We start from the raw sequence: 14,395 nt of genomic DNA, 5'->3' as shown, positions 1-14,395 counted from the left end.
GGATCCTGTCTATGGGTGCTGTCTGTACGGAGTGGATCCTGTCTATGGGTGCTGTCTGTACAGAGTGGATCCTGTCTATGGTGTTGTCTGTACAATTTTTGTACGTTCTCCTTGTTACCAGGTGGGTTTTTCTCCGGATGTTCCGGTTTCCTCCCACACTCTAAGGCTTTGGTAAAATTGTAAATTGTCCCTAGTGTGTAGGGTAGGGCTAGTGTATGGGGTGATCATTGATCGGCGCAGACTTGGTGGGCTGAAGGGCCTGTTTCGCCGCTGTATCTCTAAAATGTAAAGTCTAATGCAGGCAAATAGGATTAGAGTAGTGGCCATCATGCTCTACTGGGACAAGTTGGGCTGAAGAATCCGTATATAAGCTATGATTCTCAGTCCAAGACCGATCACAATTGGAGTATTGTGAACAGTTCTAAGGATTGAAAATCTGTTGTTGAACTGTTGTGTTCTGATATATGGCAAATGCATGCTGAGTATGAATGTATCTTAAATAGTATAGGTTGTAAGAGTGGCGAGGGTGATCTCCTGGCCACGTAGAGAGTGATTATGCTTGAGATGATTTAATTGTGTGCCGGGGGCATGTGAATAAAATGGCCTGCCTACTTTGTATGATGGTGAGCAAGTTTCTTTGTCTCTAGGGTGCAAGTGTTCTTTCATGGTTCCTCTTACAATTAGTGTTGTGGGGATGATGTGCCCAGCACAGTGGGTAAGAGTGAACAGGATTCCTATAGGATTTACGAATGTGAGTAGCTACTGGCTGTGCAAAATGCCTAGGTGGATAACCAGATCACTGATATTTATGCTAGATACTCTGTGGACAAAAAACTGAATACGTTTCTTGTGTCGGAAGGAACTGCAGATGCTGATTTAAATCGAAGATAGACACAAAATGCTGGAGTAACTCAACGGGTTAGTCACCATCTCTGGAGACATTCTGAAGAAAGTTCTTGACCCAAAATGTCGCCTATTCCTTTTCTCCAGAGATGCTGTCTGATCCGCCGAGTTCCTCCAACCTTTTGTGTCGACAGAATAATTTTCTTCCCTTGATGAAGACAATACCAAAATGTTAAAAATTCTGCTCATTACTGTTGCATTTTCTGTTTTCTTTCCCCCTTTTTGGTCTGTGTGGGGATGTGGAGCAGCAAATTCTAGAAGTAAGTATTTAATCCTTTGTATCTGATTCGTTAACATTTGTCAATCATTCTTCATCCGAACCAAATCCTTTATTCCTTCCACTGGATTTTGTGACCTGCTGGCTGTCCAAATAAAATCACAGCGACGTATAATTCTGCATGTACAGTAACCCTCCTGCCCACGGTGTCCAGCGGAATTTGCTCTGAATGTGACCATTTGTGATGCTGACACTTGAGAAGTATATGTGCATTCGACTGAGTGCAACCGACCAACGTTGAAGTGATTCCATAGTTGGTGGCTTCTATTGTATCCAAAGATAGACACAAAATGCTGGAGTGTGGGATCTCATACAAGACTGAGGCAGGTAAGAGGTTAGAAGTTGGTATGGATGGTGGTGAGGGAAAGGTTAGTGGGCAGAATAGTTAGATGAAAGGCAGAGAGCAAGGATGTACGACTGGTTTAAACGGCACGTATTTTAATGCAAGGGGCCTGACGGGTAAGGCAGATGAGCTTAGGTCATGGATTGGTACAAGCTACTGGGATGTTGTAGCCATGACTGAAACCTGGTTAAGGGAGGGGCAGGACTGGCAGCTCAATGTTCCGGGGTACAGGAGAGACGGGTGTGAGGGGAAAAAGAGGGGGGGGGTTGCATTGTTGGTTAAGGAGTATGTCACGGCAGTGGTCAGAGGCGACATTGCGGATGGTTCATCTAGTGAGGCTCTATGGGTGGCGCTGAGGAACAAGAAAGGGATGATCACCTTCTTGGGGGTGTACTACAGACCCCCGAATAGTCAACGGGAATTAGAAGAACAAATATGCCAGGTGATTGCAAGTCAAATAAGGTTGTTGTAAATGATTTTAACTTTCCCAATATTGACTGAGAAAGTCATAGCGTGAAGGGTTAAAATGGGGTGCAATTCCTCAAATGTGTTCAGGAGAGTTTTCTCAAGCAGTATGCAGAGGCCCACACACATGAGAGGGCAACACCTAATCTAGTATTAGGAAGGGCAAGTTAATGAAGTGTTTGTGGAGGAGCCTTTTAGGACTGGTGACCACAGTTCGATTAGGTTTAAGATAGTTATTGATAGGGACAGAGAGGGCCCACATGTTAAAATGCTCATTGGGCCAAGGCCAACTTTGAGGGTACGAGAGAAAGTGTCACTCAAGTTGACTGGAGCAGGTTATTTGAGGGGAAGGGAACATCGGCCAAGTGGGATATTTTTAAAAGTGTGCTGACAAAAGCTCAGGATATGTACGTCCCCGTTAGAGTGAAGGGCAAAGCAGGAAGCTTGGCTGATGTGGGAAATTGAGGCACTGGTCAAAAATACGAAGGATGCATGGGATAGGTATAGGCAGCTGGGATCAAGTGCATCCCTGGAGGAGTTTCGGGAACTAAGGAGTAAACTGAAAAAGGAGATCAGAAGGGCATAAAGGGGCCAGGAGATAGCTCTGGCGGGTTTCATTAAGGACAATCTCAAAAGATTTTATAAATACATAAGGGGGAAAAGGGTAACTAGAGAGAGAGAGAGTGGACCACTCAGGAATCAGAGTGGTCACCTTTGTGTGGAGCCACAGGAGATGGGCAAGGTCCTGAATGAGTATTTCTCCTCTGTATTTACCAAGGAGAAGGACAGTAGGACGGAGGAACTTGGGGCAGTCAATGGAAATGTCTTGAGAGCTGTCAGTGTTACCGTCGAAGAAGTACTGAAGGTACTGTTGTGTATGAAGGAAGACAAATCTCCATGGCCTTTTCAGTTATATTGCAGCAAACTAGAGAGGAAATTGCAGAACCCTTGCTGAAATTTACGAGTCGTCCTTAAATACAGGAGAGGTGCCGGAAGACTGGAGGTTGGCAAATGTTGTGCCTCTTTTCAAGAAGGGCTGCAAGGAAAATGCTGGGAACTATAGGCCGGTGAGCTTAACATCTGTAGTTGGAAAGTTTTTAGAGAGTATTCTGAGGGATAAGTTAAACAGGCATTTGGACAGGCAAGGGCTGATTAGGGATAGTCAGTGTGGTTTTGTACATGGGAGGCCGAGTCTCACAAATCTGAATTTTTTTGAAGACGTGACCAAAAAGGTCGATGAGAGCAGAGCTGTAGATGTTGTTTGCATGGAATTCAATAATGCATTTGACATGGTTCCGCATGGTAGGCTGCTCTGGAAGGTTAGATCGCATGGGATCCAAGGAGAGATAGCTGAATGGATAACAAATTGGCTCCACGGAAGGAAGCAGAGGGTGATGGTGGAAGGAAGACAAAAATGCTGGAGAAACTCAGCGAATGAGGCAGCATCTACGGAGCGAAGGAATAGGTGATGTTTTGGGTCGAGACCCATCTTCAGACTGATGGTGGAAGGTTGCTCCTCGGACTGGAGGCCTGTAACTGGTGGTGTGCCGCAGGGTTCAGTGCTGGGCCCGTTACTCTTTGTCATCTACATCAATGATTTGGATGAGAACATACAGGGCAAGATGTGCAACTTTGCTGATGATACAAAAATGGGTGGTTTTCCAGGTAGTGAAGATGGTTGTGAAAGATTGCAGCAGGATCTGGATCGATTGGCTAGGTGGGCGGAGGAATGGTTGATGGAATTTAATACAGAGAAGTGTGAGGTGGTGCATTTTGGGATGTCTAACAAGGGCAGGACCTACACAGTGAATGGTAGGCCTCTTGGGAGTGTTGTGGAGCAGAGGGATCTAGGAGTGCAGGTGCATGGTCCTTGAAGGTCGAGTCGCAGGTAGATAAGGTGGTCAAAAAGGCTTTTGGCACATTGGCCTTCATCAGCCAGAGTTGGGAGGTCATGTTGCAGTTGTATAAGACGTTGGTGAGACCGCATTTAGAATACTGTGTTCAATTCTGGGCATCATGCAATAGGAAAGATATTATCGCTTCAAAGGGTACAGAGAAGATTTACGAGGATGTTGCCAGGACTAGAGGGTGTGAGCTATAGGGAGAGTTGAGTAGGCTGGGTTTCTATTCCTTGGTGCGCAGGAGGATGAGGGATGATCTTATAGAAGTGTACAATATCATGAGGGGAATAGATCGGGTAGATGCACAGAGTCTCTTACCCAGAATAGGGGAATCTAGGACCAGAGGACATAGGTTCAAGGTGAAGGGGAAAAGATTTAATACGAACCCGAGCAGTAACTTTTTTGCACAAAGGGTGGTGGGTGTATGGAACAAGCGGCCAGAGGAGGTAGTTGATGCTGAGACTATCCCAACGTTTAAGTTAGACAGGTACATGGATAGGACAGGTTTGGAGGGATATGGACCAAGCGCAGGCAGGTGGAACTAGTGTAGCTGGGACATGTTGGCCAGTGTGGGCAAGTTGGGCCGAAGGGCCTGTTTCCACACTGTATCACTCTGTGGCTATAACTCAGCGGGTCATCTCTGGAGAAAAGGAATAGGCCCCATCTCTGGAGAAAAGGAATAGGTGACGGTTCAGGTTGAGAGTCGGGGGAGAGGGAAACTAGAGGTATGAAAATGTACAGAACAGATCGGAGCCGGCACTAAGGACAAAAGAGCCCACAATGGTCCATTGTTGGCTGTGGAGGAGTTGATGACGATGCGATACAAACAGTAAAAATTAACAGGATGACTAGGGTGGGAAGGGACGGAGAGAGAGGATATGCAGGGGTTCCTTGAAATTAGAGATGTTCCTTCCTACACGTATTGTGTTGAGTTGGGGGGTTGAATATTCAGCGGTTCTGGCTGTTCCATGCTCTCTTCAGCTGCTTTGCTTACTGTTTCTTGCTTATCTTTCCTTCCCCTTGACCATGCTTTATCCTATTTTTGTAGCCTTTCCTTACCTGCCGTGCCGTCATTTGCCCCATATCCACGGCCTATGCCTCCTTTTCCATCACACTGTGTTTCCATTGTGTTGCAGTGCTGTGCGCAATGTTCTGATGCCTGATTTTACCTCCTGACCTCAGATAAAGGTGCTGACAGAACGAAAGCGGGAACTGGAGCGACGCATCAGTGTTGTGATGGAAGAGAACGAACTGTTACAGGGCACGATGGAGGAACTTCAGGAACGAGTGTTGATGGCTGAGCGACACAGTCATAATAAGGATCTACAGGTGAGGAGCTTCATAAGCACTTCATAAGTTCATAAGGGGGGCGGGAGATTGCAACCTTCACGTGGTCTGCCCTGTTTCGACAAATGCAATCAACCCGGCGTGCACAATTAAATAAGATCAAATAGAACAAGTTGTCCAACAACTTTAGGTTGGGCACGCCATATGCAAGAAGAAGAAGGAGTTCATAAGGGATAGGAGAAGAATTAGGCTATTCGGCCCATCAAGTCCACTTTGCCGTTCAATCTTGGCTGAGCTATCTTTCCCTCTCAAACCCATCCTCCTGCCTTCTCCCCATAACCCCAGACGTCCCTCCAATTCAAGAATCTGCCCCTTAAAAATACCCAATGACTTGGCCTTCACAGCCATCTGTGGCACAGAATTCCACAGATTCACCACCTTCCGACTAAAGACATTCCTTCTCGTCTCCTTTCCAAAGGTATGTCCTTTTATTCTGAGACTATGGCCTCTGGTCCTAGACTCTCCCAATAGTGGAAACATCCTCTCCACATTCACTTTATCCAGGCCAATCACTATTCGGTAAGTTTCAATCTGGTGTCCCCTCATCCTTCTAAACTCCATCGAGTGCAGGACCAGTGCCTTCAAACGCTCATCATATGTTAACCCAGTACTGAATGTGCATGAGAAATATATATAAATGGAGAATTTACACAGCACATGCATCTTGCAGATAACTTGTATGCCAAGGGGAATGAATACAGAGAATGTGCTTAATATGGATGCCGTTACTCTACTCCTCGGAGATATCAATTGACAATTGGATTTTGTTACCACTGGAACCAAGTGTAGATGTTGTAACCTGAATTAAATCTGTTGCTTCGTATCATAGTCTTAAAGTAAGCCTGGTACCCATTCCTTGTTAGCCTGACATTGATGTGGGCCAATTATATAGCATACTAGACCAATATGGGGAGAGAGGAGAGGAGAGAGACGGGGGAAAGAGAGAAAGAGAGAGGGATTGGGAGAGAGAGAGGTGGGGAGAGAGAGAGGAGGGGAGAGAGAAAGAGAGTGACTTTTTACTTCAACCCAAACCCCCCAAACAACCAATTGCAGGCAGTGCTTTTTTATTTCAAACTAACCATATTTTCATTTTCAAACCACATTAAGGGTACTTACTCACAGGTGTGAAGAAATTTGGTCAGTGTCATTCAGAGCTCAGAGTGACAGAGACTAATTGACAGAGCTCCATCTTGATGAGAGACTGATTGAGGCACACCACTTCCTGGTTTTATAGTCCCTCCCCCCTGCCACCAGCGGGGGCAGCAGAGAGAATGGGGAATTTTGTAAAAACATTAATATCTCTGTCATTTTTAATCGACGGGAAAAATCCTCGGCACACATGCGGCGGAGGGGGGCTCTGAGCGAGGTGGCCAAAAATGACGGCCGTAGGTGGCGGCGTTCTCTCGGAAATCGCAGCACAGATGGCCAAAACCGGTCAAGAACAGACTTTTAGTAATTTATAGATAGATTAAGATGAATAGTGAAAGGCTAGGATTCAGAAACATGCACACCAAGGAATTGGAAGCTTTTGACTCTCTCCACCATCGTCTCCCTGCTCCTTGTAGTCATTCCTCTTGGTATACAAGTTATAGACAATGGTGCATGTGCTGTGTAAGTTCTCAATTTATGTACATTCCAACCATTTTGAATATACAGTGCATTCAGAAAGTATTCAGACCCCTTCACTTTTTCCACATTTTGTTACGTTACAGCCTTATTCTAAAATGGATTAAATTCTTTTTTTTTTTTTTATCATCAATCTATGCAGATTATCCCATAATAAAAAAACAGGTGTCCTACACACACACTAGGGACATTTTTTACATTTACCAAGCCAATTAACCTACATACCTCCACGTCTTTGGAGTGTGGGAGGAAATTGAGGATCTCGGAAAAAGCCCACGCAGGTCACGAAGAGTACGTACAAACTCCGTACAGACAGCACCCGTAGTCGGGATCCAACCCGGGTCTCTGGCGCTGCAAGCGCTGTATGGCAGCAACTCTACCGCTGTGCCACTGTATAGTTGGGATGTGGATGGCAGTAATTTGGATACATTCACATTTAGAGAGCCTAGAACAAGGAAATTGGTTGAGGAGTGTACTGGAATAGTCGTGTCTAGAGGTAAGGATGCCAAGTTTATTCAGAAAAATCAGGAGGTTTAGAGGAAGTGGGTAAAAATAGATCTGCAGCAACAGTGAATGAGTCATGGATGAATCACCAATAACTTCTAACATACAGGATTTCAGTCATCTTTAAAATGAAACAGGATGATGCATATGGTGGTACTTTCAGTTCCAGCTTTTCTGCTTTTATATCCAGGAAGATCAGTCACATTGTGGCAAATAGAATACAAAATGGGTAATAATCAAGATGTCTCGATAAGAGAGGAGCAGATGAAATTTGGAGCAGTACCCAAGGCAATTGAACAGAGGATCCAGAAACCTTGGATAATGCGTTAAAAAATGGGAGGATGATTTCAAGTGCCAGATGTGCTAATTAAAATATATCTCTTCAGTCTGGTTATGATGGATCCAACCATTCCAAGCTGACCACGAACCAGTGGCTCATGTGTAGGAAGGAACTGCAGATGCTGGTTTACACCAAAGATAAACACAAAATGCCGGAGTAACTCAGCGGGACAGGCAGCATCTCTGGAGTGAAGGATTCTCTATCTCTCCAGAGATGCTGCCTGTCTCATAGAGTTAATCCAGAACTTTGTGTCAAATCAGATGCTCATGCTGGTTTAGCAGTAAGCGCTTCTGCCTCAATGCTTACGAGATCCGGGATCAACCCTGATCTTGGGTGTAGTCTGAGTGAACTAAGCGCTTCTTATTACCGCATGGGTTTCCACCTGGGACTTCCAACTTGCTTAAGACATACTTGTTGGCCAGTCTGAAGAAAGGTCTCGACTCGAAATAACACCTATTCCTTTTCTCCAGAGATGCTGCCTGACCCGCTGAGTTACTCCAGCATTTTGTGTCTATCTTGTAGGTTAGTTGCCTGTTGTAAATCACCCCTTGCTGTACATAAGTAGCAAAAAATCAGAAGGGGCAGCCAGTGCTCACAGCCTGGATGTAGCGCCATTCGCTCCATAGATGCTGCCGCACCCGCTGAGTTTCTCCAGCACTTTTGTCTACCTACAATGGTAGACTGGGAGGAGGAAAACTCCATTTGCAAGGCTGGAATTTAATAAGTGAAAGGTTGGAATAGCAGCAAAAAAAAATAATCAAAGAGTTTATTGGGACGCAAGAGAAAATAAGTTGCAGGATGACAGGGTAATAAGAAAAGGGGAAAAGATTGGTGGAGTTGTTTTGTTGGGAGCCACATCGATTGGAAGGATTGAATAACCTAATTTACTGTGATAAGTGGGTAGGCACAGATATTTTGAGAATTTTAATAAAAGACTAGCAAGAAGCATCATTGCCACCTTTTGACAGCCTTAAAGTAAAATTGGTGGTCACTTTAATGCTGTTCATGAAAACATTATAAAGATAGAGATCTTAAGTTGTGAGGCATGGTGGCGCAGTGGTAGAGCTGCTGCCTTCCAGTGCCAGAGACCCAGGTTCGATCCTGACTATGGGTGCTGTCTATACGGAGTTTGTATGTTCTTCCCGTGATTGCATGGGTTTTCCCCAGGTGCTATGGACGGTTTCCTCCCACTCCAAAGACGTTGAGGTTTTTAGGTCAATTAGCTTTGGTACAGATTGTAAATTGTCCCCAGTCGCTAGTGTACAGGAATCACTGGTCGGTGCAGACTTGGTGGGCCGAAGGGCCTACTTCCGTGCTTTATCTCTAAACTAAATGTAACAAGAAATAATACAGTGGGAAATGGACAGAGGGAGTGATGGGTGATGGGCAGGAAAAATAGACGAGGGTGAGGAGTAAGAGCTGGCACGGAATAGGTGGATCTAGTGAGGAGTAGCATGTTGATGGATGGGGTCGGGTGGGGATAACAACAGAAGCTGGGACGTGATCGGTGGAGGTAAACAGGAGCTACAGATGATGATGAAACATGTTGGGAAAAGAAAGTATAGGACCAAATAAGGGAAGAGTGGTGGGCAAAGGTGAACAGTGGGGATTGAAGGCCTGAAGGGACTGTGAGTGGTGGGCAGGTGGAGTGGGTGGGGAAGAAGCTGGGTGAAAGGGGTTGAGATATTGTGAGACAGAAGGGCATGAGTGGCAGGATCTTGGTGAATCCACTATCCACCCACTCATACTCCCTCTGACAATACGTGGGCACAATCATTAAAAAATGGCAGTATATTAAAAGTGGTATTTTTAAAATGTTAAACCATTTAAAATCTCACACACTTTTATTAACGTTGACTGTAATAGTTAGAGATGTGATAAGGAAATGAAAATGTATTTTTTGCTGAAAGTTGGTCCGGTTTTGCTGCCAAGGGAAAGCCCAATATCAACGAGATTGCAATTAGGCTCCTAACTGGAATTAGCCTGTTCGGCCTTTTATGCAGAAGTAAGTCTCATACCCTGCCTTGTATTTTGATTTTATAGCTACACCAGAACCAACTAGAACTCCGCGAAGTACGTATGTCCCACCGGCAGCTTCAAATGAAAGTGGATGAAATGAATGAGGAGATGAGCCTGCGTAGTGTGGGTCCAACAAGTACATCGTTACTGTCTGAAATCGAGCAGAGCATGGAGGCAGAGGAACTGGAGCAGGAGAGGGAACAGGTACTAAGAAATATTCAGAAAGATCTCATAGACAATTTATTTTCTATAAACCTATATAATTAATTTCTACTACATGTGTAACAGTGCTGGCTTTCATGAGTGTTCCAACAGTGCTGGCTTTTTCATGTCTTGGACCTCCATTGTTTGTCTCCAATTTATTGTCTCGAACACAACTTGGAGAAGATGGTTAACCTGTGTCCTGTGCTGTGGCAGGACAATCCTTTTAACCATTTAACTGTATGCTTCTGTTTAAGAAAGATTTGCAGATGCTGGAAAAATCGAAACATTGCAGTGGCAGGCAGCATCTCATTCTTTCGGGTCTGAAGAAGAAGGGTCTCCTCGCCTTTCCTTCCCTAGCAACCCTCTATTGTCTCGTATAATCAGTCATGAACCATACCTTGAGGCCAGCAAAGGTGAGGATATTTTCTTGGAGTGCCCAGCTATGGTTAACCTGTAGATCTGCACGGTTTTCTTTTAGAAAAGAGCAGGTTGGGAGGAGATTTTATTGATGCTTACAAAATTCTGGGAGACCTGCACAAGTTGATGAATGTACAGTAGATTAATCTTCCTCATCATCCTTGTTAAATGCATCTCTAACTTGCTGACATAGACTGTGCTCTGCATCACCATTGCTGTGTGAGGGTTTATGAACAGCTCCCCCTACCAATGTTTTCTATCCATTGATGATCTTAGCTTCGTCCAAACTGACAATATTCTTGAGATTTTCGAGCTACGATCTTTTTATTTAATTAATTAATTATTAAAGCCATTCCACTTCCTTTTCCATTTTGCCTAACTTCTGAAAGGTAAGTACCCCTCTAATATTTATTTCCGACCCATGTCCATTTTGCAACCATGTCTCTGTAATGGCTATTGAATTTTGGCACTTTTTCTTGAGCCTTCATTATTCAGTTCACCAGTCCGAGCACATTCAAGTGAAATCCATCCCATCAGAACAGCTCCCTCTGGTGCAATTTCCCTATTAATAGGGCAATAAAAGACACAAAGTGCTGGAGTAACTCAGCAGGTCAGGCAGCATCGCTGGAGAAAATGGATAGGTGACGTTTCAGTTCAGGACCCTTCTGCCCAAATCCGAAAGAAGAACTGGTAGCCAAACAGTGGAGGCAAAAATGTCTATTCACATTTGAAGTGTAACTGAATGAGCACTCTAAGTACAGTAATTTATAAAGCCACATCAAGAATGGGAATTAATAAAGTATAATGTATCTTGAGATGAAGTCAATTATAATTGCGGCGGTTCAGCTTGTGTCAAAGATGTGGACTGTCTCTCATTGTGTAGCTTCATTGGGCAGACTCGTGCTGTTATCTTGAGAAATAGACACAAAATGCTGGAGTAACTCAGCGGGACGGGCAGCATCTCTGGAGAGAAGGAATGGGTGACATATTGGGTTGTGACCCTTTTTCAGACTCTGAGTCAATACGTCACCCATTCTTTCTCTTCAGAGTTGTTGCCTGTCCCGCTGAGTTACTCCATCTGCAGTTCCTTCCTACACCTGTTATCATGAGCCTGCTACTAGCTATTGTGATCCAAAGGCTGGCGCTATCCATTAGGCTACATGGGACTTGCTTGGGCCTTTTTACAACGCGAGGCCAGCCTGGTTCGTTGCTTCAGATATTGATTTTTTTTGAGGATTGGTTTGCTTTGTGTCTAAGATCATGTCTGAAGAAGGGTCGCGACCTGAAACATCACCTATCCATGTTCTCAAGAGATGCTGCCTGACTTGCTCAGTTACTCCTGCACTTTCCAGATGTCTTTCTCTGCTGCATGTTCCATTAATATGGTTCACAGTTTTGTTCTTCTTTTCCCACAGCTGAGAGTGGAACTCTGGGAGGCGTACAGTCAGGTGCGCTCACTCTGCTCACACCTGAGAGGAAATGACATCACAGACTCTGCACTTTCCACTGACTCTTCCATGGACGATTCTTCTGACACCTCCTCTGCCAAAGATATCCCGACGGGAAGCCTCCACACAGCACTGCATGAGCTCAAACGCCTGATCCAAAACATTCTCGATGGAAATGAATCTACGGTACGTTACCCTCTGAAAGGATTGGAGCATTGGATTGGTGTTGATGCAGTTCAGTTGGCAAATGTGCTTCAGGTCCACCACCGATTTTTCCGGCAACTGGTGGTCCTTTAATCCGGACAAAATCATGAGAGCGCACTGGATCGGGAGCAACCTCATCGGGAATTCCGTGCCGACCAGCAGGTCATATTTGCCTCCTGTGGCCGGGGCTCTGGAACTCCAGCCCGGCCGGATCCGGCATATCCGTTCCCATAGCTAACTTCCACAGGTGATCAACAGGTCGAATTTGCCCCCTGCGGCCTAGGCTTTGGAACTCTGGCCCAGCCGGAGCGGGCAGATCTGTTCCCATAGCTGACCTCCATGTTTGACTTCGCGGGCCGGTATCTTGGTCCCCTCGGCGGACTCCTCTCAGACCCCGAGAGCTCTGTTGTTCCGGCAAAACGTACAACCCAGAAAGGCTCTGGGACTGAGGATGCCGGAACATCTGTGGTGGACCTGTACTTGGTCCTTTCCTGAGGTTGGAATGAGGAGTTTGATCACAAGCTTGACTGAACTTGTAGCTGAGTTGAGAACAGATGACGGGAAACCAGAGTACAGCACATGGCCGACTGTTTTTGGGATTGGAGAGTCTTGCACATTTTCAAGGAGGGTGTGGTGAGACCAACATGAAGTATTGAGCTAAAGACAGAAAACAACTGGAAACACTCAGCAGATCTCGCAGTATCTGTGGAGAGAGTAGTGGAATTAATATTTTAGGTCAGAAATCCTTCATCAGAACTGGTCAATCGGGAAGTCAAGTTTAGTTTAAAGATACAGCGCAGAAACTGGCCCTTTGTCCCACCGAGTCCGTGCTGACCTGCGATTCCCGCACATTAACACTATCCTACACACACTGGGGACAATTTACACATACAATACCAAGCCAATTAACCTATAGATCGGTGCATCTTTGGCGTGTGGGAGAAAACCGAAGATTTTGGAGTAAATCCACGCGGTCACGGGTAGAACGCACAAACTCCGTCGGGATCGAACCCTGCAAGCGCTGTAAGGCAGCAACTCTACCGCTGTGCCATTGTGCATAATAATCATATTATGTCATGCAATCATCAGGCTAAATAGAATGGGTTTTATCAGCGCAAAATATGGCGCTGATATGATGCTGTAAAATAGAGTTTCACTACAATCCTCTACCTCGTGGCCCAAAATGTCGCTCACTCTACCATTGTCCATGCAAAGGACAAACCTGGTTCAGTGGAAAGTATAAAAGGGCCTAACAGCAACAGTAAACATAAATAAAAATGAAGTGGCAGCAAGACAAAACTAGAACACAGGACTACATGCTAAAGCTAAAGAATTATCAGAGGATTTTTACATTTTATTTCCAAAAATGTAGGATAAGCGAGCATTTATGGCCCAGCTCTAATTGCTTTTTGATGATACCCCCACAATCATATTTGGTAGGGAAGTTCCAAATATTAAGGCCTGATAGTGATAGGGAATCTTGTTGGAAATGGCATTTCCATAATCCTGCCACCATGTTCGTTTAGAGTGACAGAGGTTGCAAATTTAAGAGATCTCATGATGGAGCCTTATCAAACTGCTCCAGTGCACAGTGTCAATGATAAACAATGTTGCTATAGTTGACGATGGACACAAAACGGGACCGGCAGCATCTCTGGATAGAAGGAATGGCTGATGTCTCCGGTCGAGACCCATCTGCAGACAAAGTCAGGGGAGAAGGAGACATAGGTAAGGAAGTGTAAGGTGTGAAACCGAGACATCAAAGGGGATGAGATCAAGGAAAATGTAGAACAGATCATTGTTAGCTAGGAGAAGGTGACGACAAACCAAATAGAGATAAAATGTAATCGGGGACAGTCAGACTAGTTGGGGAATGGGGAGGGATGGAGAAAGAGAAGGAAAGCAAGGGTTACAAAGTTAGAGAAGTCAGTATTCATACTGCTGGGGTGTAACATGCCCAAGTGAAATATGAGATTCTGTTCCTCCAATTTGCATTGGGCCTCACTGTGACAGTGGAGGAGGCCCAGGACCATTAGTAGTGGGTGAACATTGAGAATGAATGATGGGGTGCCAATCAAGAAGGCCATTTTTAAAGTTGCACCCATTTAGGAAAGTACCTCATTGTTCTCTTGACTCTTGCCATATAGAGGGCAATGATTTTTCTTCCAAATTTAGCAATAGAAGTAAATTGATCATACCGCATTTGTTTCCAGTTTTTACCATAATCAATTCTAGTACAATCTTATTGAACTTGACTATATTACACCTTGCCAACTCTCACCATCTATTCTGTTTGTGTGTGTGTTGTACTTCACTGCTGAAATGCAGTTCCAATGAAGTCGGTGATACCTAATTTCACAAGCAGAATACAATATGCAGCTCTATTTTGGTGCAGGC

At 44.9% G+C, this 14,395-nt stretch overlaps 1 protein-coding gene across 1 annotated transcript in view; it reads left to right on the top strand.

Annotated features, from left to right (window-relative positions):
* Positions 1-14,395, top strand: part of LOC129709108 (BICD family-like cargo adapter 1) — a 67,268-nt gene that overhangs the window by 39,829 nt on the left and 13,044 nt on the right. The window contains exons 4-6 of the mRNA XM_055655229.1: positions 5,072-5,218; positions 9,750-9,929; positions 11,762-11,980. Of these exons, the coding sequence (XP_055511204.1) occupies positions 5,072-5,218; positions 9,750-9,929; positions 11,762-11,980 (546 nt within the window). The remainder of the gene's footprint in view (positions 1-5,071; positions 5,219-9,749; positions 9,930-11,761; positions 11,981-14,395) is intronic.

This window comes from Leucoraja erinacea, chromosome 25, assembly GCF_028641065.1.
Source record: "Leucoraja erinacea ecotype New England chromosome 25, Leri_hhj_1, whole genome shotgun sequence".
Taxonomy (NCBI): Eukaryota; Metazoa; Chordata; class Chondrichthyes; order Rajiformes; family Rajidae; genus Leucoraja; species Leucoraja erinaceus.
Note: the sequence above shows the minus strand (reverse complement) of the source record. Positions and strands in the feature narration are given on the sequence as shown.